Consider the following 24,388-nt stretch of genomic DNA (forward strand, 5'->3'; position numbering starts at 1 on the left):
AAATGAGGCCTACAGTCCTGAGCTGCTAGCTCTCAGGAGATCTGCATGTATTTCTGCATTCCTGAAGAGTATAAATACTTAATCTGGTCTCAGATAACTGGGGTGGACCTTTTGTTTACAGAATGCTGAGCTCACCCCCAACAAAGTTCACTTAGGCAAGTAAACATGACAATTATGCCTGTATTCCTCTACTGCCTGTCCAGGACACCCAGTTTCTTCAAGTTGTCCTCTCAATGAATAAGAACAAAAGAGAAAAGTGAACCCATTACCTTCTCCTTGGGATGCCCCAGATGTGGAAGTCTCAGTGGAGGCACCATCTGCAGCAAAGACCTGACTCTATGGAAGAAGAAAACTCCTGAGCCATTATTAATTTTAAAGACAATTGTCCCCAAGTAGCAGGACTCCTTTTCAGGGTACTGGTTGTAAATGTTATTGACTATCTTTTAACCACCTTTCCCATCTATATACTATAACTTGTGGGAAGGTATCATTATAAACAGCCACTAGAAGACTGGCAGAAAAGAGAACAGAGGAAGATGAGAATGAAAAATGAATTAAAGAAACATTTCTAATCCAAGGAGAAAAAAAGAAAATCCCAGGGACAACCCAATCTTCACTTTTAGGAAATAGATAATTTATAGATACATCAAAATTAACACCTTTGAAATATTCTTGGCATAACCCTTTATCCCATAATAGGTACCAAAAGGAAAGAAAATCAAAGGTTGGAACTGACTTACATTAATGGAAAATCCTGACTGTGTATCAAAGTCACTGCTCTGACGGGTAAGTGACCGGTACTGCTGGTATACATCATCACCCATGTCTTGCAGGAGCTGGCCAACCTCTTGAGTCATACCCCCTGGTTTAGGATCAGATTTGTCTGCTAGAAAAACAAAAACAAAACAAAACTTTTCAGACTGTGCAATGTTAATGCCCATCTGGTAGCTTGGTCAATTTTGCTTCGAGTTGCTACAACTGTTTACATAGTAATATTGCTAGGCTTTAAGAATGAGAAATGTAGAGAGAGCAAGATTGAAAGCCTCATTCTATCAACAGTTTTGTGATCATAGGCAATTTAGTCTCCTCACTGTCCTTAGCTGTCACTAAGCTTAAATGAACATACCTGACACTTTGCCTAGTACAGTGGGAAGTCAATAAATGGCTACTATAAATAGCTAGATTATTATTTTTTAGGGGGGAGGAGAGTTCAGGAGGTGGGTAAAGGTTTTCCAATTGTGGGAAAAGCAAGAAGCTTTATAAGGATCAGAGTGCTGTATAAATGAAAAGCACTCAAGTAAAGACTCAGATTTTCTTGACTTGCTAAATGCACTATTCACTAATTTTTGGCAATTCTGTGGGACCTATCAAATAAATATGTCCTGAATAAAATCCAGAAGTATCTGACTGGAATAGAACCTTGGGTTCCAAGCAATTCATTTATCACTTTCCCAATATTTAAAAGCAGCACCTTAACTAAGGACAAAAAATAGGGATGGTGGTTTCAAAGGTCAGGAAGCCTAGCTACACCTTGTAATATTGGGCAACAAAGATGTTTTGTTTATGAGAACATTAGAGATAACTTGGTATTTTATTTTCAACCTGCTCATAAGATGCTATTATCTCCTTTTTAATCTTTGTTCACTCTTGCCTGTATGGGATGTGGTCTTATATAAAAGAGTCGGGCAATCTCCTTATCCTTATCATTCATTTTTGTTCTTGTTCAATCGCCAGTCGTGCCCAACTCTGCAACCCCATGGTCTGCAGCACGTCAGGTTTCCCTGTCCTTCACTATCTTCCAGTTTGCTCAAACTCATGTCCAGTAAGTTGATGATATCATCCAACCATCTCATCTTCATCCTCTGTCACCCCCTTTTCCTCCTGCCCTCAATCTTTCCCAGCATCAGGGTCTTTTTCAATGAGTCGGCTCTTCACATCAGATTTTGCCGAAGTATTGGAGCTTCAGCTTCAGCATCAGTCCTGCCAATGAATATTCAGGGTTGATTTCCTTTAGGATTGACTGATTTTATCTTCTTGCTGTCCAAGTGGCTTTCAAGTCTTCTACAACACCCAGTTCAAAAGCATTGATTCTTCGGTGCTCAGCCTTCTTTATGGTCCAACTCTCACATCAACACATGACTACTGGAAATGCCATAGTTTTGACTATATGGACCTTTGTCAGCATTTTATCATTCCTTGGTCATATCCTTTGTCAGACTGTTATCATTCATACTGTATAACTATTAACTTCTTTAGAGAAGGGGGCTATGTATCTTATTCTCCTTGATTCCTAGAGCATGGGGAAATAGTTGAGTGCTCACTAAGCCATGGGTTGGTTAAAGTAACCTAACCAAAGTGCCAGCCTCCTCAGGTGGGCTAGTTACATACCTTCCTCTGGAGCATGGTATGCAGCCAGGGCATTTAGCATGTCATAGATTACTTCCTTGATAGTATCAGGAATGACAGGCAGAGGTGAGGGCTTCAAAGGGGTTGTTTTCACCAGCTGTACAGCATTCGGGCCTTTAATTCTGAGATTCTCAAACTCATCATCTGAAGCTAAGTCAAAGTGAGACAGAGAAAAATCAATCAATAATGAACAGGTACCTACATCTGGTAACTGATAAAGACTAAGAAGTGGAGGGTCACTTCTAAACAATGTTTAAGGAGTCTACTTAGAAAAGCTGGCTTTTACCTTCCCTAAATCCCATAGGATTTAACACAGCAATATCAAATAGTAAAAAAAAGAATACAGGATTTGGATTTGGGGACATTTGGTTTTAAAATCAAGTTCTGTGACAGGATCTTGGCCAAATTATTTCAATAAACCTCAATTTTCTCATTCTTGAAAATTTAGGGATTAAAAGAGACCACGTATGAGAAATGCCGAGCACAGGCAGGGCCAGGCTGGGGCTCCCAAAATAATCAGTCCCTTTTCTAACTTTTAATTTAAAAAACAAACCAAAAATTCCTCAAACCCCACAGAAAAGTTGAAAGGTTAGTACAAAAATATCCATATATATACTTTTCATCTAGAATCACCATTTTCCATTCCTAAATATGTCTACCTGAATCTAAGGATCAAGGATATTCTCCTACACAGCCAGAATACAATAATACTCAAGAAATTTAACACAGATACAATTATATTATCTTTTACACAGTAAATATTCTAATTTCTCCAAATCTCCTTTATCTAGAGTCAGCATCCCATTAAGGTTGCTGGTTTCTCTCATTTCTTTTTATCTAGGAGATCCTTGCATTTTTCCCCCTTTTTGACATTAATATTTTGGACAAGAGTCTAGGCCATTTGTTTTATGGAATGTCTCAAATTTGTACCTATCTAATTTTTCCCTCATAATTATAGTTCAAATATTTTTGGCAAGAATATACTGATGATATCGCGTACTTCCTACTGCATAAGTCACATGTCCACTACTTATCCCTCAATTATCACTCTACCTGTAAACCATTCACTCCATTTGTAATCCCTGTTGTCACATCAAGCTAAATTCTTTGAAGGCAAGGACTAGACTGAATGAGTTCTTGGCATCTCTGGCAGGAATCACTACAGGGCAAAGACCAGAGAAGCTACTGAATTACCTCTGAGTTGACCCATTTGATCAACAAGCCAATGTTCCAATGCCTGCCTACGGAAGTTTTCCAAGCTACAGGCTTCCTCACAGAAAATTTTTTGAGTTATACTAAGCCACAGACCTCAATGTCTCAAAGGCCAGAGAAGGGTAAACTTACCAGTTCCTGAGCCGCGAGGGGCTGGAAGGGCAATGCGGATACAGCAGTTGGCCACTTCTGTGAAAATGTCTGGGTTGCGGCATGCAGCTGGTCCAAGGACACGAAGGATGTAGTTGATCTCCCGAGAGCCGAGGCTGCCAGATACAACACCAGAGGTAGTGCTACCAGCTCCACTTGTAGCTGCTGAGCGAACAACCTAGTAAAGAGGAGGACACTCCTGATTAAAGACCACTTTCTAAAACAAAACTGCAGTCCAGGAAGTTACCAAGGATTAAAATACCAACCAAGCTCTCCCTCAAGACAGTGGATCAAAGTCTTTTGATCTTTGGGAGGAAGAGACACACTTGGGTCTTTTGAATTTTAGTCCTTCACAATTCAAAAAAATGTGGCTTATAAAAAAGTTACAACATTCAGCATACCCCCCAAATCATCAACTATTAGACTAGATGATATGCAATCCTTATACAAACTGGGAAACATATCTAGATCACTGATCATTCCTCCAAATTAAAGCTCCCAAATTTAAGTGCCAGTTCTGAGTCTTCCCACATGCTGTCCCAATTTTAAATCAGAATAGTTCAAACTCTAAAAATATGTAATACTGACACCCACTTTGTATAAGAACAAAACTAAAGTTTCAAAGTCAATCATCAGTCTTGGATAATGACAGCCAGGAGTATAGGTTTCTTGAACTAAAACTTGTTAGTAAGGGACTAGGACACCTCCCACCAAGTTCATGTTTTAAAGATCATTCCCTGTAGGATTACTTCACCCAAGAGCCTATTTTCCAAACACCATGTTTTCGGGTTGTAAAAGTACAGTTGACCCTTGAATAACAGGTCTGAACTGGATAGGTCCACTTATACACAGATTTTTTTCCAATAGTAAACATTACAGCCATACCCTTCAGTTTAGCATAATAACCTCCATTATCTTGCCTGTCAGGCTCCAAATCGTAAAATAACTCTGATTCTTTAAATAAAGAAAAGTACAATTCCACTATGTGCCATTGTTTATTTATTTTGTCCTTTGTAGGGCATTGGATGTCTAGTCTTGGTATTACAAGCAGTTCTACAGTGAACATTCTTGTATATGTACCTTGGCATACTTGACTTTAGTTATCAGATAAATTCTTGGCCACAGAATTTCTAGGTCAAAGAGTATCTTAAACTGACAATACCAAATTACCCTCCAATGTGGTTGTATCAATTTCCACTCCTGCAAAAAGTAAGAGTATGCCTAGTTCTCCACTCCTGTACCTGCAGTGGATATTACCAAGTATTTACATTTTGCCACTCGATACATTAAAATTGCCACTGATATTCCTTTGTTCCCTATTCCCCAAATAAAATTTCCTTTAAGTTTAGAAAGTTTTCTGTTATCCAACAAGAACCTGTATTTTTTTCCCTAGCATTTAAAAAGTTGTTTAAGCTTTAAACATTTTAAAAGTGTTTTTAAGTCAGAATACTGTCTGTGTATATAGTTGTTTCTTCTCTGCTGGGCTGTCTCCTAACACTGGATCAATGTACATGCTGTCTTTAACAGCCCTCCTTCTTTTGGCTTTGCTCCTATCAGGTGAAATCAAATAAGCTGGCTGAGGAAGAATTATCTGAAGAATGTGAGATATATACTCATATACACAAAGAAGTATGAAGTGGCACCAAAATAATTTATAACTTTTGATCAAATTTCTAGGCATTTATAAGAAAAATAATCGTAAATATAACAAAGTTATGCACAAAAATGTGAATAGCAACACTACATATAAATGTGGGAAACAATGTTCCAAGAGAGGAAATTGGTAGAGAAGTTCAGTAACATTTACCTGATGACTGCTGACAAAGAACTAGCAGAGGAAAGAAGAGTCTGTAAAAGTATGGTGGAGAAAAAGCCTTACTAGTAAGATGGTAGCCCCTAATCCTTCTGTTGTAGTCTTAAGTTGATGTCATAAAGGTTTTTATTTTTGTAAATACTTTCTTCTATTGCTTTATGTGTTTCCTAAAATTAACATATAAACCTCAGTTTTTATGTGCACAGTGTGTATCTGTAAAAAGCTTTTCCTAGTCAACGCTTGAATATTGTGGGGGTTAGGGGCAGCAGCCCTCCATGCTGTTGAAAATCCATGTATAACTTATAGCTGGCTCTCCATATCGGAGGTTCTGCATCTGCGAATTCAACCAACTGATTGTGGTAGTACTTTAGTGTTTACTATTGGAAAAAAATCTTTATGTAAGTGGACCCGTGCAGTTCAAACTTGTTATTCAAGGATAAACTTTATTTTTACAATTCCCAAAACACAATGGTTGGAAAATAGGCTCTTAGGTGAAGAGGATTTTCTGGATAAGAGCTATCACTATAGTAATTTAGGGGTAAAAAATCCTATTTTCTAGTACTTTTTAAATGTCACTCAATGGGATTATCTACCATATCTAAGCAAGCACCTGAGGACACACAGCTGGGAAATTTTGCTGGGTAGAGCATATCTATAACACATAGCTATATACCTGAAGAAGAACCAGAAGTCAATCTGTTCTGAGACCAAAGAGAACAAAGTATGATATAAAGCTAAACCAGCATCGGATACCAAAGTCTCACCTTTTCCATGGTATGGCGCAGGGTGCAGGGGTCCTCAATGATGTGTCTTAAGAGAAGGGTGACCAGGGGAGTAAACCCATTGAAGCCTGAACTCTGGGTCAAATTTAAGATCATGCGAGTACTCTTCAGCTCTGCAAACATCATGGCATATTTGTGGTCTCGGGTGAGCCTCAGGCATAGGCGAAGGGTGGCATGCAAAGTGTCTGGATCCACAGGGACGCCTAGCATGCTCACACAGGCCCGGATTAAAACAGTCACCATATCCTCTGTCAGGCCCTGGATCAAGATCTCGCCAATTTTTGTTTCTTCCAGGCTTGTCTCCTTTTCAGTATTTGTACTGTCTAGGGCCAAGGGGGTATCTACAAATGGGAAAAGTAAGTGTTCAGACAGTTAACTTGACATTTCCTTCCATCCTCTCTCCCTCTGAAAGTAACCAAACACTTGGGTCCTCTTAAAACAAATATACCAAACACCAATTCAAAGACCAGATGAAAAAGCATATAAAAAGGAGAACTATGTGTCTTTAAGTAACCAAGCAATCTGAAGGGTTAAGAAATCACTCATCATGAAACTGGTCAGAATTTAAGCCATAAAGGCACATTAGCTTTATTGTAAGACCCTCCTTGAAAGATTCAAAACTGAAAGTCCATACCACTGGTTTTATTTTCTTTACGTTTGATATCCATTTCTTTGCTTTCTTCCAGTGTCTTCTCTAGTTCTTGTCCATTGTTGTTTTTAGAATTTTTATTCAATCGTGGTACCCTCAGGAGTGTCAGCATCACAGGACGCCGGTTCCCTGTTTCCTCATTAACCTAGGAATTCAAGCAGACAAAAATATCTCTACAGAAAAAAGAATTGTAAGGGGAAATGGGGGAATTGGTACTCAGTGGCAAAATGCTGTAACAGGAAGGAATTTTGGCAATTTATCCCATCCCTGTTATTTACAGAAAGAAAGTCTGAAGGTCCTAAGAAAGAAAATGGCATACACCAGGCCCTACAGCAAGTTATGAAACTTTCCAGTAGAGCAGACCCCATATCCCAACAACTCCCTAATCCTTGACTGAACACTTAAATTGATTTCCAGGTGGGACAGTATCAAATTGCCAAGACTCCTGGCCTAAAATATAGCTTTAGAAAGACTCAGTTCTCTGAAAACTATACCCCATTTAGTAATGGTGAAAGTGTAAGAAAGTGAAGTCGCTCAGTCGTGTCCAACTCTTTGTGACCCTATGGACTGTGGCCTACCAGGCTCCTCAGTCCGTGGGATTTTCCAGGCAAGAATACTGGAGTGGGTTGCCATTTCCTTCTCCAGGGGATCTTACTGACCCAGGGATCAAACCAAGGTCTCCCGCATTTTAGGCAGACACTTTACCGTCTGAGCTACCAGGGAAGCCCATTACCATTAGTAATGGTAATACTGTCCTCATATGTCAGGACTGCTGGTTCTGGAAGAAGCAAATGGAAAGGCATACTTAACACATTTCTCTCCTTCAATCAAGTTTACAGCATCGAGTGAGCATGTACCTGTACCATTGTAGTGAACTGGACAGTGTATCTTCTTCGGCCTGCAGTGAAACGCACACTCGTCTCTCCAGATTTCCAGGCAGAATCAATAGTGCTGTTGTTGCTTGCACTGTAACTACACCAACGTCCAGAGCGGTCATCAAACCAGCGCCAGTTGTTGTTGTTAGATTGTAGGTACTAAATACAAGAGCACAAAGTTTTACTGTATTTCCTTATAATGTTGACTATTAGAAGAAACAGTAATTTCATCAGTGTTCATTGCTAAAGCTAACCCAGGAAAAGGAAATCTACTGGACATTTATTATACTTTGCAAACCAAGAGAGAAGTTTTCATATACCGTATCCCTCACATCCCTGAGCCTCTCCATAGGCACAAAACACTCTCTACTCTTATCCTATGATCCTTTCCTTTTGTTTCCAACTATTTTCCACAAAAGGTAAACATTATTTTAGATGTACTGGAACAAAAGTTCTGTTTCTGAGAAGGTACTGAGATGATGTAGCATATATAATTTTTATATAAGGAGCACTTGCTTCTGGAGGAACTGTTGCACAATCAGTCCTTCACATAACAGAAAAGCCACTCCTCGTCTGGAGACAGCACACTTCTTTAACATTCACTTCCAGGGTAAATTCTTGGACCTTTTGGCAAGCAGCTCCATAAAAAAACTAAATTCTAACTTCCAATTCAGAAGAGAAATCTAATTATCAAGATCCCTCAAGAGATTTATGCCTTGATCAGAGAGCTTTATATTTTTTTTAATACCACTATCCCATATTCTCTTCTGGCCTTCTGGTCTCAAGAAGCTCAGCTGTTCGGCTCACCATATACACGGTATATAAAACATATACCGTTTTATGTACCTTAGTCATTTGGGCTCTCCTCTTTGAGGAAATGGCTGTTTTTTCATAGAAATCAATCAAGAGCAACACTGGAGTGATCCACCTAAAAGAGAAGAAATGATTTACTCTGGGCAAACCAGAAACCTCTGCAACATGGGAAAATTTATCTTGATTTTATCAGGTACCGCACAATTTTCAAACCATAAAAGGTTTCCAAGATTCATCCCATACATGTCCCAGGAAACTGCATGATTCAAGTCCTAAACTTGAGGGCCCAAAGGCCCAGAGAAATAGAAATGAAACCAGGAGAGATACAGGGTCACTCACTTTGGGGTCTGGACCTCCTTTTGTTCCTTGGCGGCCTGTAGGCAGGGCTGAACCACTTCCAAGAGTTTGATTAGGACATTAAGGATGCCACTAGATTCAACCACCCAAGCACAAGGTAGCTTCAATTCCTGATTGATTAATCAAAGAGAAAACAAATACCAACTTCTACTCAGTTTCAAGGATTAGTATGGTATAAAACAAAAGAGTGAACACTAATGGAATTGGTTGAATTCAAATTCCACTTCCATCACTTACCAGTGTGATAATGAGATATATTATTATTTAAATTCTCTAGGCCTTAGTTTCCTCTTGGGTCAAAGGGAATAATAATATTTATATATCCAGGTTAATTGCAATATACAGTGCCAACACAGTGTACATTAGTATATGCTTACTGTGGAAACTATTACTAGTATGATTAATATCATTAAGAACTGTCATCTAGGCTAGCTTAAAAGCTTCTGATTTACAGAGAACCTTTATAATCATCCAGGGAAGATGGAATAATTAAACACAGCAACAAAGTTAATTGTTCCTCTTACAGGGGCTACATAAAGCATTATTGATGTAATAGGAAATCACTAGGAATAATTTAAAAAAATGGCCAACAATAGGTGATACTTAATCTAGGGGACATTGAAAAGATGGAATAATATATACATGACATGGTAAATACTCATAATATAATACTTGAAGGAACACAAAACTTTCTAAACATTCTGATCCTGACTGTTTAAACATATAAGAAAAAAGACTAGAAGAGACTGTCATTTGTGATTTTTTCAAAAAAAGGGGGGGCTCATGAGTAATTTCTCTTTATATTATAATGTTATTGGCGACCCCCAGCATTCAGAACTTTGCAATCTTTCCCACAAGTATCTATTCACAAGCATTATATAATAAGAATCACCACTTCCATTATAAAGGAAAGCCCCAAGACTGTAGACATAAAGTATGACACATATTGGACTTAACTCCAATATGCTATAAAGGGTTTACTCCATTAAATCCAGGTTTTACCATTAAACATGATAAGCTAAAAATGAAGAGTCACTTGTTCAAGGTTAATTGCCTCCTAATTCCTATGTTGGTTGGAACAAGAACATCTTTACCTCAAATAATCTGCTGATTGACCAGGTCAGAAAGACAAGTCAGATTCTATCTGACACCTACCCCACTGCTAGTTAAGATTTCCTCAGAGAAGCCAAAAGAAATCCACAACTTATAGTCATTCTAAGTACCTTCTTCTAATTACACCCCACCTTCTAGTCCTCTAAGACCCAATTCAATTAATTAACATTTGTTCTGAGAAGCACTTCTCTTATTATCCAGAAGTGATGTATACTGACCTCCCTGAACTCAAGATTATTACCATTCATGTAGCACAGAATACTGTATTTTATACTTAATTATGTGCATTAGTGGGGTTCCCAGGTGATGCTGGTGGTAAAGAACCTGCCTCCCAATACAAGAAACATAAGAGACGCGGGTTTGATCCCTGGGTCGGGAAGAGTCCTGGGAGGAGGGCATGGCAACCCACTAAAGTATTCTTGCCTGGAGAATCTCTTGGACAGAGGAGCCTCACAGGCTACAGTTCATAGGGTTGCAAAGAGTTGGACATGACTGAGTGACAGCACACACGCACATGTGCATTACAGCCTATTAGAAACTGTAGGCTCATGAAATGCAGACATGTCCTACACTTCTCTATACCTTCTTCAATGTCTCAAATGGTAGGTGTTTGATGATTCTTTGATGAATGAATAACAGGGACCAAAAGGTCTAAATCTTACCTCAAAAAGCAGTGTTAAAAGCAAGATTCTAGTGGCCAAATTAGAGGCCTGGGGTAGAGTGGCCATCTGACTAATCCACTCTGATACAGTTTTTGTGTCACTCGTTGTCAGGGGAAGAGCAGCTTTGATCAATACATCAGCAGCTTCCCACACCTAGAAAAGCAGGAAAGGAGCCAAGTCAAATAACTGTAGAGTATGATGAGGTTTGTCAAAACATCCTCAACCTTGTAAAATACTCCCTCCACCTCTAACACATTTGCTGAAGGAGACTGGGTAAATATTAACATATTTACTATAGGCATTTCGTGTCTCTATCAAAAGAAGATGTATGTTATTAAAGAAACACCTCTAAAAATTATTTTCTTAAGACTAACTATATTACAAGAAGTCTAAATTCTAAGTTTAAAATATGAGTATTTTAAAAATTTCTGGTGCACATATATAGTCAACTCTACAAAGGTTCTACCCACTTTAAATCTTTCATTATACCCGCTTCAGAATTATCATGAAAAACAGGAAAAACCAAAACAAAACAAAACCTCAGCATGTTAGAAACATTGGTCATGCTTTAGTATGCATGTTGAAAATCTCTTGTAATGAATTTTATATAATTGCTCCTTTCGATTAAGGTTTGTTTTCTTAAAATCACTTCTAATAAGCTCTTGATATAAAGATAACTAAAGATTGGTCATACCGTGTGGGGAAGAAAAAGCTTTATCCAGTTTGCCTTTTACTCTTGTGATGTTTCCATACACTAAAATTATGTTTAAATATATCAGTTTTTAATTTCTTCCTGTCTCTCAACTTACATAAATCATAAAAAGAGTAAAGGAAATATACCAAAATGTTAACTGGCTATGTGGGTTTATTTCTTATTCTATTTCAACAACTAGCATACATTAATTTCATAATGAGAAAAACACTGCTTAAAAAAGACAAACAACAGGTCACAACTACTGATCAGAATGGGGACTCATCTGTCAAAAGATTATTACCATAGGAGGAGAGGGAAAAACATTTAGTTAGTTAGTTCAGGGGGCCTAATATGGCTCAAGATTGAGAGACATTTTTGACATTTTAGATGAATCTAAGAAGTGATACATACAAAAAGAGAGCTTTGTTTTTTCCTTTCAAAGAGTTTCTGGCCCCTGGAGAACTTACCTGATTGACTACTTGCTTCAGAATCATGTCTCGATAGTCTGCTCCATTTCGTTTGATTGCTGTCATGATCAGATCACACACTCGGTATACAGTGTCTGGCAACTCATCAAGAAGGTGAAAGCAGCCTGGCAACATTGTATCTGTGAAAGTGTGGAGCTCATCTTGCTCCAATGGATCAGCATCCTGGAACTTCTCTAGACATTTAGCCTCTTCCTCTTCCTGCTTTTCTCGAGCTTTCCGTTCCTCCTCTTCTTTTCGGCAAGCAACTTCCTAGAGGCAGGGAAGGAAGAGTGAGAGGATATGGGACAGTTGAAGGAAGAAAGTGAAGAGACTCTAATAATGTATCTGCCCTACCACATAAATATTCTATACCTTCTCCTCAATCAGGTGGTACATTCATTAGGGTGTGGCAATGAGTATAAAGGCAGCTATACAGGCTAAGGTAAGATAGCAGGACACCTTCAATCCTCAAAGTGCTGGAAACTTATTTGTATCATTTGACATCACCTCCCACAGAAATCATTTGTAGGCAACTGTCCTGCATTCTCTGCAGGTAGTAATTATTACCTAGATTCCAAGGTAATAAAGACAGCCAAGTTTGGCCTAATGAGCACTACCAAATACATTTTGGGCCTCTTATTTAACAATAATATTAATGCTTCATCTGTTTCATATAAAGCTTCAGGTCAACGTAATGTAGACTAGTGATGGCAAGGTTGGGATGAATGAGTAGTCCCATGTCTTTGTTTAGACTTTATTTCCACCAATTACCCAACAGTAATAGCAGAATGTTCATTGAAACACTAAGATTACTGTGTCAGACCCTCTTGGAAGCCCCATTTCCTAGTTACCTCAGGTGACTCTGCCCTTTGATCCATTGGGATATCCTGTCCCAGAGACATGGCAATCGCTCTCATCATCTGGTCCTCTTCAGACATACTCAGATCCTAAAGAGCAACAAAAGAAAATCCAGCAACTACACATACCCCACCTCATAAGGAATCAGACATCCTGGGCTCAAACTTTAGAGAACAGAGAGGGCTCTGAATGCTGCTCTGTAGAATCAAATTCAATTAGGCTTACCTGGTCACCACGAGAACAAGAGGGAAAAACCACAACAAAATTAAATAGGAAAGGATCTTCAATGTGACTACCTATTTGGCATTTCAGAAAAGAGAGCCTCTCCTATTACTTTCTGCCTATGGATAATTTAAGAGTTCTTCTGCAAAGTCCAGTAAAATTTGCCTGACTAAGAGATAGAAAGCTTCTGCTCCTTATATTCTAGAGCTGTAAGAGTTAGCATGTAAAGAAAATATTGGCATGGAGAAGTAAAGCACATTAGCAGCCATACCAACACCCTGAGAGATCAGAGCCCCTGAGCCAACTCACCCGAACAACTCCTCCCATGATCGGGGGAGGGTGGGTTAGAAGGTACTCTGTGGCCTGCTCCATGGTGCTGGTGTTCAACAGGGCCTCCATGGCATGTTCCCTTGTGAAGCCCATGTCCATGAGCTACAAAAAGAATGCAGGATCTCAAAGAACCATGGTAAGAGAGAAATCCAAACACATTGTAAAAAAAAAAAAAAAAAAAAAAAGAGGAATCCTTTTAAGATGGAAACAAGTTTTTCTAACTTCATATGAACTGAGAATATTTATAAAGCTAAGTCAGTTAGATAACATGAATGATCCTTTCTGCAAGGTGCTTCCATACCATTTAAACAGAGCTACGTAATGAGACGAGGAGTCAAAGTGATTCCCAATTCCATCCTTCAAGAAAATTCAGCTAGATGGTTATTTTCCTTAGCAAGATTGTTCTAAGACTGAGACTCACACACAGAAGCAAAACTTGGTCCCACTTTTCTTGAAGACAGACTGGCAACAGAACAAGAGCCTGAAAAACTGACCCAGGAAACCTACAACTAGGAAGTAATTATGAGATGCATAGAAAGATTTGTAGAGAATGAAGCTATACACCACAGCTTTACAACACCAAATAATAAGAAAATCAACATACCCAGCAATAAAAGAATGAGTAAGAAGTAAAAAAGACCTATTTTCTTAAAGACAGCAGTATAAGTCTACGTTCTGTATGATACTGCTAGGTAAAAATTAGGCACAGAATTAAGTGATGAAAAAAAGGATACAGATATGTGTGCAACATTATGAATACCTTTAGAAAGTATTTTGGTATATTTCTAAGTTTTCTTAAAGTGAACACTTAACTACTATAATAAAAATGTGGCATGTACATACAGAAGACGTTTGAACAGGACTCTAGATATAATGCTGTTTGAGACTGAAATGTCAGGTTCATAAGGTGCACCCCTCCCCCACTTCTAGCCTCCAACTATTTTAAATTTAAAAAATGAAAACAGTTTTGTAGGTGAGTAAGGTTTCCAAAAGCTCTTATTGGAAAATAAATTTGGGTCACAATGTCCCTTCTCTTTACAGATCCATCAGAAAGTAGCTGAGGATGGTTTGCCTCCAAAGAACATGGCAGCCACAGTCTACTGAGAATACATAAAAGAATTCCAATACTAAACAACATGCTTGGGAGGACACAGATCTTTTACCTATTAGGAGTACTGAAACAACACTTCAGCTTTCTCGGGAGAAAAAGAGTAAGAAAGAAAGCAAATTTAAACCTATCTCCTAACAGGACTGGGCATTTAGAAACTTAGAAATCCCATAGACTGTACATCTCAGGTGCAAAGTCTGGGCCCTGGAGTGTGAGGTCAGAATCCCACCTGTTGTAGTTGTTGCTGGTTGACTTGAGGTTCGCGGCGAGAGCCACCTTCTTCTTGTCCTGTATCCTCTTCCCCTCGAGATCCCTCCTTTTCTTTGCTCAGTCTCTCTCGAATCACAGGTTCTCCTCGGAGGATGTGGCACAGGATGGCTAGCATGGACTCAGCCATTCGCCCACCATATACTTTCAAGGGTTTCCGGTTCCACAGGTTCTTGATGCAAGTAAAGGCTGCCTGTAAGTCATTTGAAAAGCTATGTGAAGACCATTTTGTCTCAATTCAAAACCTCAGGAAAAATAAGTCAAAGATCTGTGAGACAGTCCTTCCACAATCAATGCCAACAACAAAATTTCAGGCAGTACTGAGGGGGTCCAAGGAAGCACAGAGAGGGGGCATTAAACCCAACCTGGAAGTTGCCATCTGGAGTTTACAGTTCAAAGGTTTACACCACAGAAAATTATCAAGTGGTCTGCAATCCATTCTGCAAGGAAGCCTTATCTGGGAGTAGGATCCAGTGGTTCTCCAGCAAACTATTTCACTAAGGAGGACAAAAGAGAGTGGGAGCTACCTAGCTGGCATGAGAAATTACTCCTGGTTTTAGAATGCTGAATACTCACCTTCTGAGTTACCACAAGGAAGCGGAGGGCACTGAACTGTGGAAAGTTCTGAACACCTCCAGGCAATTTGGCAGGCAGTGAATGTGGAGATTCAAGCACCGTGGTGGGATTTACCATCTTCTCCACCAGCATTAGCCAGGCATCTAGGAATTCTCCTGTGCCATCAGGTAAGTCTGAATGTTCTAATCCCTCAGCAACAGGAACTTTTCCTCCCATAGACAGAGCCCAATTGAATGTTCTAAATTCAAATAAGAGAAAATGTGAAGATGGAATATTAGTATTTTAGATTGGGGGTGGGGGTAGAAAAACAGGGACACATTCAAAAGCTTCCCAGTTCCTCTTCTTGGAGATACTGCTTCTAGTCTGTCCAACATTTATTAGCTTTACCCTTTTCAAAAAATTGTAGTATAGTTGAGTTACAATGTTGTGTTTCTGGTATACAGCAACATGATTCAGTTATACATGTATTCTTTTTCATATTCTTTTCCACTATCAATTATTACAAGACACTGAATATAGTGCTTTATCTTTTATTTGTGTTTTTTTCCATCCTTATTGATATATTATTGACATATAACATATGTAAGTTTAAGGTGGACAAAGTGATAATTTGTTACACATATTTAGGGTGAAATTAATACCATTTCCAGCTTTATTTTTAAAGCTACAACAAATAAAAAAAAAAACCAAAGTGAAACTTAGAATCTTCTGACCAAAAGCAGCAGAAAAATTATCATATTCAAAGAAATAGTAGGAAAGGACAAGTCTATTAGAAAAATATGTACAAGACATTGCAATCCAAATGAAGAAAAACAGAGACTGTTACAAAACAGCCCAAGGACAGGCTGAATCCTACCCTCCAGGAAGATGGAGATAATACAACGAGTTCCTAAACCATGAAAAGGTACAACCAATGGCTCTCTCTATGTATCCCATCATCACAGGACAGGTGGCTTAGAAAGTCGTGGGCTGCTGAGGCAAACAGAAAAGACCAAACTCCAAACAATGCTTCTCTGAAAAGCAACATGATCCTTACTCAAAAAGGGCATTGTGGCCTCCAGAGCAGAGAAATTTCTGCAGCATGAGGTGGTAGGGATACTTCCTTTCATCAAACAGCATTGGGGATGTAAAACCAACTGAACAGATGAAGAAGGTCAGCCTGGAAGAGGGAAAAAGCAAAAATTTAACCTTCTCTAGGACAGCCAGAGAAACAATGGGAAATTCAAGTAGAAGCCAAGAGTAAAATTTAACACTGCACTGAAGTGACTGATTGACTAGAATGCAGGTGGGTGACTAGTTTGGATATTAAAATTTCTAAGGCAAAAAAGGGTGACAGTTTCCACCTACTACTAAACACAAGGTTACTGAAATGCAGTCTGATTATAAATACTTTTAAAAACCTCTGTATTTTAGAGCAGGTAGAACCAAGACAAGTACCTTAAACTGTATCTGGGGTACACATTTAGGGTAAAACAAGGGACCTCCAAGTCCTCTAATTCAGCGATTCACTCTGCATTCAAGTAGAGAAGGAACCAATTAGATTCTGCATCTCAAGCAGAACCTCACCTGAAGCGCGGAGTAGGCGTATATGGTGGAGGCTGCCATGATAAGCCTTTTGTGAGGAGCTTAGTGAGGGCTGAGGCCGTTGATCGAGCAGCAGGTGTTGGTGCTGTGGTGGTGCTGGCAGCATGATGGCTTCTTCTCTGGCGGACAGGAGACCCCACACAAAGTTTAACAAGGAGTCCAAACAGCTCAGCCAGTGCTCTGCCTAATCTAGAGGAAGCTGGAACCCAAAAGTCAGAATAAGGCTGTACAGTGTTTCCAGAATGGTTTCATTATAACAGACACATTACTGTTAACACATTTTAATGACTGACTACTTCCTCCCACATAATATTCTATGAAACACCTGGACTTGTCTCTACATGTGATATCTGAAAAGAAGTTCCACAGGGAATAAATGCCTCTTTTGAAGGCAGGAGATGGAGAAGTATATTGGTATTCAATACATAGCAAATATGAAAGACAAACAAGTACTCACACTGTTAGTGGAGATATAAACTGAAACCACCTTTGCAGAAAGCAATACACAATATGAACTAGTTAAGTAAATGGTATATCTATAATATGTACTGAACTATGGAGTCACTTAAAATGCCTGAGAACTTTAAAACTGGCAAAAATGCTAACAACCTAGACCAGAAAAGAGTATCATATGTATACCAACATTAAATGTATGGTCCCCCAAAGAAAAAAGATTGTTTGGAAAAGCATAAAAATGTAAAAAGTGGCCTTCTTATAAAAATTGAATAAGGTATTACATAGATTACAAGTATTTCAAATTTTCATCTTTGTAGGATGCTTTTTGGAATATATTGCTGAACCAAAAAGATAGAATCCAAATAAAACATGTAAAAGGAGATGTATAGAAAAAGAGAAAGAAAATATATCTAAACATGGGTATTTTCCTGTTTTTCCTAAAACATTTCTCTGTACCTTTTCTACAGTGAATATTTATTACTCTTAAAATCACAAATGAAAATGCTGTCACAGTATTTCTGAAATAAACATTTCATCACAATCCAGAGATAAGACTAGGTCTGAATCAGAGCACATCTCTTAATTACATACATATACACATGAACCCAGGCTTCTCTGGTGGTTCAGTACTATAGAATCTGCCTGCTAAGGCAGGAGAGGTGGGTTCGATTTCTGGGTTGGGAAGATCTCCTGGAGAAGGAAATGGCAACCCACTCCAGTACTATTGCCTGGGAAATCCCATGGACAAAGGAGGCTGGATGGGGTCACAGAAGAGTTGAACACAACTTAGCAACTAAACAACACCACATGAACCCAGTGTGAAAAAATAGGCTCTACTTGAACTGGTGCCACATACCATACCCTCCCCCCCAAACTCAGTTAAGTTCTGAGATATACAGCTTAAGAAAGGAACAAGTCTTTCTTCCTAATCGAAACATATTAGGATCTCCCAATTATAATGAGGGAATAGACTATAGATACTTGCACTACCTGACTGGAGGTTGGGTGTGCCCAGAATTTGAAAGCCTAATGCATGTAAACATTAAATTTTTACTTTTCTACCACTGCTTTCAAGTGAATAGACAGCAAAGTGGCTCAAAAGTAGTCAGCAAGGATAAAAGAGAAAAACAAAAGGCCAGTAAACACAGAGAAATAGACATCAAAGGCATGGGCTGGGCCCACACAGAAACCCTAGAATGTTCAAAGGTTTCAGAGGTATAACAAAGAAAGGAGAGGTAAACATCAGCATCTTCTTGGATGGTCAATTTTCCTTCAATATGGGGAAAGTGAAAGTAGACTTTCAAATTAAAACAAAGGAGTAGTATATTATCTATGGTGAAACACATCACCAGCCCAGGTGGGATGCATGAGACAAGTGCTCGGGCCTGGTGCACTGGGAAGACCCAGAGGAATCGGGTGGAGAGGGAGGTGGGAGGGGGGATCGGGATGAGGAATATATGTAAATCTATGGCTGATTCATATCAATGTATGACAAAACCCACTGGAAAAATAAATAAATAAATAAAGGGGGAAAAAAAAAGGAGTAGAATTAAGCAAATTAGAATGGAATGTAAAATCCAACAGGGTTTAAAATAACAAATGGAAGCACCAAAGGCCATGTTTTGCTTTCCTTTGCGCAGAGCTCCCAATTCTCAAGAGTTGTCCTCATTTTCCTTCACAGTAAGGGGTCAGAAAGTAGGAAACATACAAAATTGGTGTAGGCATACAAAATAGGTTCCCCAAAAATTAAGGGGTGAAAGATGGCGAAGACATGCCAATGTATTTTTTTTTTTGGCTGCACTGCACAGCATGCAGAATCCTAGTTCCTTGACCAGGGATCAAACCTGCACCCTCCACAGTGGAAGCACAGTCTCTACCACTGGACTGTCAGGGAGGTCCCCAGTGCACATCTTTAATATGGTCTTGTATCATGTTATTGTAGTTTCCACAGAGGTGGCAAGGTAACTATTAAAACACAAATCAACTGTGTTACTTGCCAGCTACACTTGAACGACAGAGAAAGGAAGAGGAGACTTGAGTACAGTAAGTAGCCAGATAGGTAACAGGTAAGCAGGTGGGCTTAATATCACAAAGCCAAGAAAAGAGTATTTTGAGAAAGGTGGTAGGTCAACCATTGTGCTGCAGAAAAGTGAGGAGACTAAAGAGTATCCAGTGGACTTAGCAACAAGCTTAGATACCTTGGTGAGACATTTTAGGGAAATGGTAGGATCAGAGGTCATGTGTAGTAGCAGAAGAGTAGAAAGAAAAGGAGGGGTGGATTTGGCTTTCAGAAAGCCACTCTCTCATCTCTGTCTCCCTAACAGTTAGTACAGAGCCTGTCAAATAGCAGATACCTGAAAATAAGCCACCAAGTTTAAAATTTCCTTAAAAGGAAACAATACAGCCATAACGGGCTCCAAAAGATATAGAAGGAAGAGAATCACTCACCTGACAACAATGGCTTGATTTGCTTGATTCTGGCAGCCATGGCAGGTGTGATTTTAGATTTGCCCTTAGAGTCTGAAGCAGTAGGTTCATCTGTCTCCATAGGAGCCAGTGTGTCACCATCAAGCCCAATGCCTTCCAACAAGCCCTGGGTAGAAGCATCCATACTTCCGGTGGTTCCATCCTGTTCCCCATCTGTAGCCATAAGAGGGGAGCAATAAGACCATGGTAAGCCAAGACTTAACTGGTTCCCTGCTCTGAAGAGCTCCGAGAGAGAGCTACCTATAGTGCTTGTTACTCTTTAAATGGCCACAACTTCCTAAATCTGAAAAGAAAAAAAAACCCACAAAACTGTACTGATAAGCTTCTTTCTTTGGAGTCCTTCTAACTAGGTAACACTGACATCCATCTTCCAATGGGAGCGTGTTAAAAAGTCTTTATGCAGGGCTACCCTGGAAGACTGTAAGCATACTGCAGGACTCAGAAACTTCGTATAGATACAATGTGCATGGTGACCCACACTCTCAAGGCACACACCCTGCTATAATTTTGTAGCTCATTAATAAACTCAAATTAGACATCATAGATCACTACTGGAGAAATATATTTCCTAGAATTTAAGATTTTTGCATATGAATGTGAGATGTGTCTTTTTCTGGGGGGGTCACGTGTGCTCTTAGATCTAAGAATCAACATTAGGCAAACTATAAAACATATCACCAAGTTTTCTTTGTAATATTCTGGAAAAACTATATGTGTAAATTGAGTTATCCTTGTTAAATTTGTGAAAAAAACTGCTGGGGCAAAATATATCTAAATTGTTATGCAAGGCAATTCTTTGACCAAAGTCTAATTTTGTTCCTGATTCTTAGTAAATTACTTTTTTGAGTTAAAGTTGGTACACTTTGGCAAAACTTGATATTCTAACTTCTGGTTTCATACATTCTCTACAAAATTAACCTTGCCAGAAGTTTGTGTATATCTTATTAATTCTGTCCCATTCTCCCACAATACAATAACTAGCTGTCATGTGTCATTACTTATTTCAGAACTTATGTCTGCTTTATTAGTTCCTTAACATTTTCTCTATTTTTAGTAATCTCAATACAATTTTTAAGCATAGTTAATAGGCTTTTATATATAGAACTGTCTTCATTGTTTTCTTTAAATAGTTCATCAAATTTATTTTTCCCCTGATGCAGAGTATAGGAGAAAAAAACTTCCTAGAAAATCTGCTTTTATTAATTTTAGGTTTGCTCCATTAGGGTCAGAAGATTGTATGATTTCTTCTTCTTCTAATTTTATTTATTTATTTTCCACTTGCTGGGTCTCTGTTGCAAGCTTTTCTTCAGTTGTGAACAGGCTTCTCACTGCAGTGGCTTCTCTTGCTGCCGTGCACCAGCTCTAGGGCATGTGGACTTCAGTAGTTGTGGCACATGGGCTCAGTAGCTGTAGCGTATGGGCTTAGTTGCTCAATGGCATGTGGAGTCTTCCCAAATCAGGGATTGAATCCATGTCTCCTGCATTGGCAGGTGGATTCTTTACCACTGAGCCACCGGGGAAGTCTAAATTGTATAATTTCTGCTTATTGCAATTTGGAACTTCTATTTTAATATAATGTAAAATCTATTTTCTAAAATGACATTGTGCAATAGAAATATAATGTGAACCACATAGATAATTAAAAATTTCTACTAACCACTTAAAAAGTTAAAAAAAAAGCTATAATTTTTTAAAACTCAATATAATAAAAATTGTTATTTAACATATAATCAAATATAAAAATTAATGAGATTATACATTTTTATACTATTTTTAAAAGGTAGCTATTTTACACTTACAGTACATCTTAATACAGATATTCAACTTTCCTTAATTGATTTATATTTCATACAATTTACTGGGGGATAAAAACCAATTCACACACCTAAGTTTTCCCAACAAACTTTAACGTCTTTTAACAACTGAACAGAATAATAGTTTGTTACATTTAAATTAATAAAAATTAAAAATTCAGTTTTTTCCATTCAACCTATAGTAATTTCTAAGAATCAATCTCAACGTTTGCAAAAAACTACAAAGATGTTCAGTTTTCAAAACATTACATTAGAAACTTAATAGGGAATGGTTAATTCATGGTACCTTTACATAGCACTTAATATTAACATTAAGTGAAGAGAGATCTATAAAATATGTCTAAGACAATCACAACTATGTTAATAAAACATATCCTCAGGGAAAAAGATTAGGCAGACACTTTCAAAATATTTTCTGTGGTATAAATATGGGTTTTTCTTCTTTCTACTATGTTTTCTAATTTTTATCATTGTGGATATGTATTTTTTCTTATAGAGGAAGTAACTGAAAATAATTCAAAATATATAACTAAAAATTAATGAATGGAAAAATGCCTGAAGACTACAGATGATAGAGCTAACTAAATTTTCACAATAAACCTATGAAGACACCGAGACAGAACTTAAAAGAATTAATGGCTGGGACTTTAAGTTTCTTGGAGTTACCTGATCTTTTTCCGCCCTGGGTCGTACCTGTCTTCTCATCCTTTGGAACCAGTTTCTGCATGTCTGCCTGGCCAAATTCACACCCAGATGGCAAGCTGCAAGAAGAGAAACAGTGAGCAATAAAACTTCTGATAACTCATTTTTTTATATGTTGTGCTTGGTCTCTGACCTGCTTAACTGATACCATTCCCTTCCTACAGCAGGTAAGTTAACCTAATAAAATATCTGCAATGATGGAATTCCTGACGTTTGGTTTATAACTCAACTCTTTAGACCTGTCTAACTACAGGACCATTTTGTAAACACCCACCATGCTGACACAGCATAACTGGGATATCACATCAAAGATGCACAACACATCTGTAAGCAAGCCCTTTGGCTGGTAAGTGGGAAGGACAATGCTACTGGTTAAATGCTTGTGTCTCCTCAAAATTCAAATGTTAAAATCCTAATGCTCCACAAGATGATGGTATTAGTAGTAAGGTCTCTGTGCATATTAGTCACTCAGTTGTGTCCGACTCTTTGTGACCCCATGAAATGTAGTAGCCTACCAGGCTCCTTTGTCCATGGAATTCTCTAGGCAAGAATACTGGAATGGGTAACCATTCCTTTCTCTAGGGGATCTTCCTGACCCACGAATCAAACCTGGGTCTCCTGAACTGCAGGCAGATTCTTTACCATCTGAGCCATCAGAGAAGCCCAAGCCTTTGACAGGTGCTTCAGAATAGAACCCTCATGAATGGGAAAAGGCCCTTATAAAAGAGGCTCCAGAGGGATTCATAGTCCTTTCCACCATGTGAGGATACAATGAATGAGAAGTCTACAATGTGGAAGAAAGCCCTCACCTAATCATGCAGACTTCTAGCCGCCAAAACTCTGAGCAATAAATTTCTATTGTTTCTAAGAACCTGATTTGTGGATTTTGTTATAGCAGCCTGAATGAACTACCAGAGACAAGAAAGCCTCTGAACTCTTTACCTTTCTATCCTTAACCAAAGCAATCCTCGAGGCTCACTAAGTTTAATTTCTGTTAGGAAAGACAACAGAGATAATAAAAGAGATGACCATTCATTCCCTTACCTGTTTGGGGTACAGAGGGAGAGGAGGACAGTGCTTTCCCATACGAGGGAACAGTATAACTGGCTCAGCTTGCTCAGAACACTCAGACCCAACTGAGAGCCCCACTGGTTTACGGAGATAGAACGAATTTCACTCTGTAACCAAAGTGAAAAAGAAGGTGATCTTTGGGATGCCCTCTGAACGATCAAAATGAACTTTCAGCTATTTAAGAAGGATAAGGGATTCTATTTTTCCTTCCTCATTATTCTCAGAGCTATCAACTTCATCAAAATTTCCAAACTGAAGATCACAGGTATTCTCTTTTAATATTTACAATCTATCTTTAAGATCTCATTGTTTTTTGGTAAGATGAAAAACAGGAGTCATAGGCAACTCCGTTTTTCTAAATCAAAGAAACAGTTTTACAGATTCACAGACAGCTTCCAAATTTTTTAGATGGAGAAGGGACTTGTTATTTCACATTTCTTTATTTCAATAAATAAACACATAAAGTTTTGTTGTATAACTTAATTATTTTTTAGATAATTTATAATTGTGCTTTCCAATTACATTTTTTCAAAGAACACACTCAACAGCATAAAACAGGCCTGCTAAAAACACACTATTAGTCTTCAGATTGACAACTAAAGGTAGCAAAACTGTGAACACTCAAAAAATAACCTCTCACAAGCTCAACTTTCTGGAAGCACAAGAGGAGCCTCACACATGGGAGTGCAAACATAGGGGGTGATATTTAGGAAATCTTTAGTAATCTGTTAATTACCATTGACTTAAAAAGTTCTGTGGTCAAATTTCCTTCTTGCCACCTTATTATCAAGTCTACATGCATTTGTAGAAAGATTAGGAAGTAATAAGGCTAGATGAGCACCCAACTGAGGCTTGCTTGCTAAGAGGGGTAATTATACATCCCCAAGGCCTATATGAATGCTATAGATCTATTAACACCT

At 38.4% G+C, this 24,388-nt stretch overlaps 1 protein-coding gene across 10 annotated transcripts in view; it reads right to left on the reverse strand.

Moving 5' to 3' along the window:
• HUWE1 (HECT, UBA and WWE domain containing E3 ubiquitin protein ligase 1) overlaps nt 1-24,388 on the reverse strand; it is a 152,846-nt gene that overhangs the window by 37,070 nt on the left and 91,388 nt on the right. For 9 of the 10 annotated variants that reach the window (XM_061137923.1, XM_061137921.1, XM_061137930.1 and 6 more), the window contains 20 exons: nt 23,442-23,575; nt 22,362-22,456; nt 19,843-20,034; nt 16,921-17,137; nt 16,391-16,513; nt 15,355-15,592; nt 14,741-14,971; nt 13,383-13,505; nt 12,845-12,940; nt 11,994-12,263; nt 10,833-10,985; nt 9,040-9,167; nt 8,734-8,815; nt 7,870-8,046; nt 6,998-7,157; nt 6,346-6,704; nt 3,751-3,946; nt 2,389-2,556; nt 741-886; nt 270-336 (listed from right to left, as the gene is read on the reverse strand). In XM_061137923.1, coding sequence (XP_060993906.1) covers nt 270-336; nt 741-886; nt 2,389-2,556; nt 3,751-3,946; nt 6,346-6,704; nt 6,998-7,157; nt 7,870-8,046; nt 8,734-8,815; nt 9,040-9,167; nt 10,833-10,985; nt 11,994-12,263; nt 12,845-12,940; nt 13,383-13,505; nt 14,741-14,971; nt 15,355-15,592; nt 16,391-16,513; nt 16,921-17,137; nt 19,843-20,034; nt 22,362-22,456; nt 23,442-23,575 — 3,355 coding nt within the window. The remainder of the gene's footprint in view (nt 1-269; nt 337-740; nt 887-2,388; nt 2,557-3,750; nt 3,947-6,345; nt 6,705-6,997; nt 7,158-7,869; nt 8,047-8,733; nt 8,816-9,039; nt 9,168-10,832; nt 10,986-11,993; nt 12,264-12,844; nt 12,941-13,382; nt 13,506-14,740; nt 14,972-15,354; nt 15,593-16,390; nt 16,514-16,920; nt 17,138-19,842; nt 20,035-22,361; nt 22,457-23,441; nt 23,576-24,388) is intronic. The other variant, XM_061137929.1, reaches the window with a different exon arrangement.

Source organism: Dama dama, chromosome X (assembly GCF_033118175.1).
Source record: "Dama dama isolate Ldn47 chromosome X, ASM3311817v1, whole genome shotgun sequence".
Taxonomy (NCBI): Eukaryota; Metazoa; Chordata; class Mammalia; order Artiodactyla; family Cervidae; genus Dama; species Dama dama.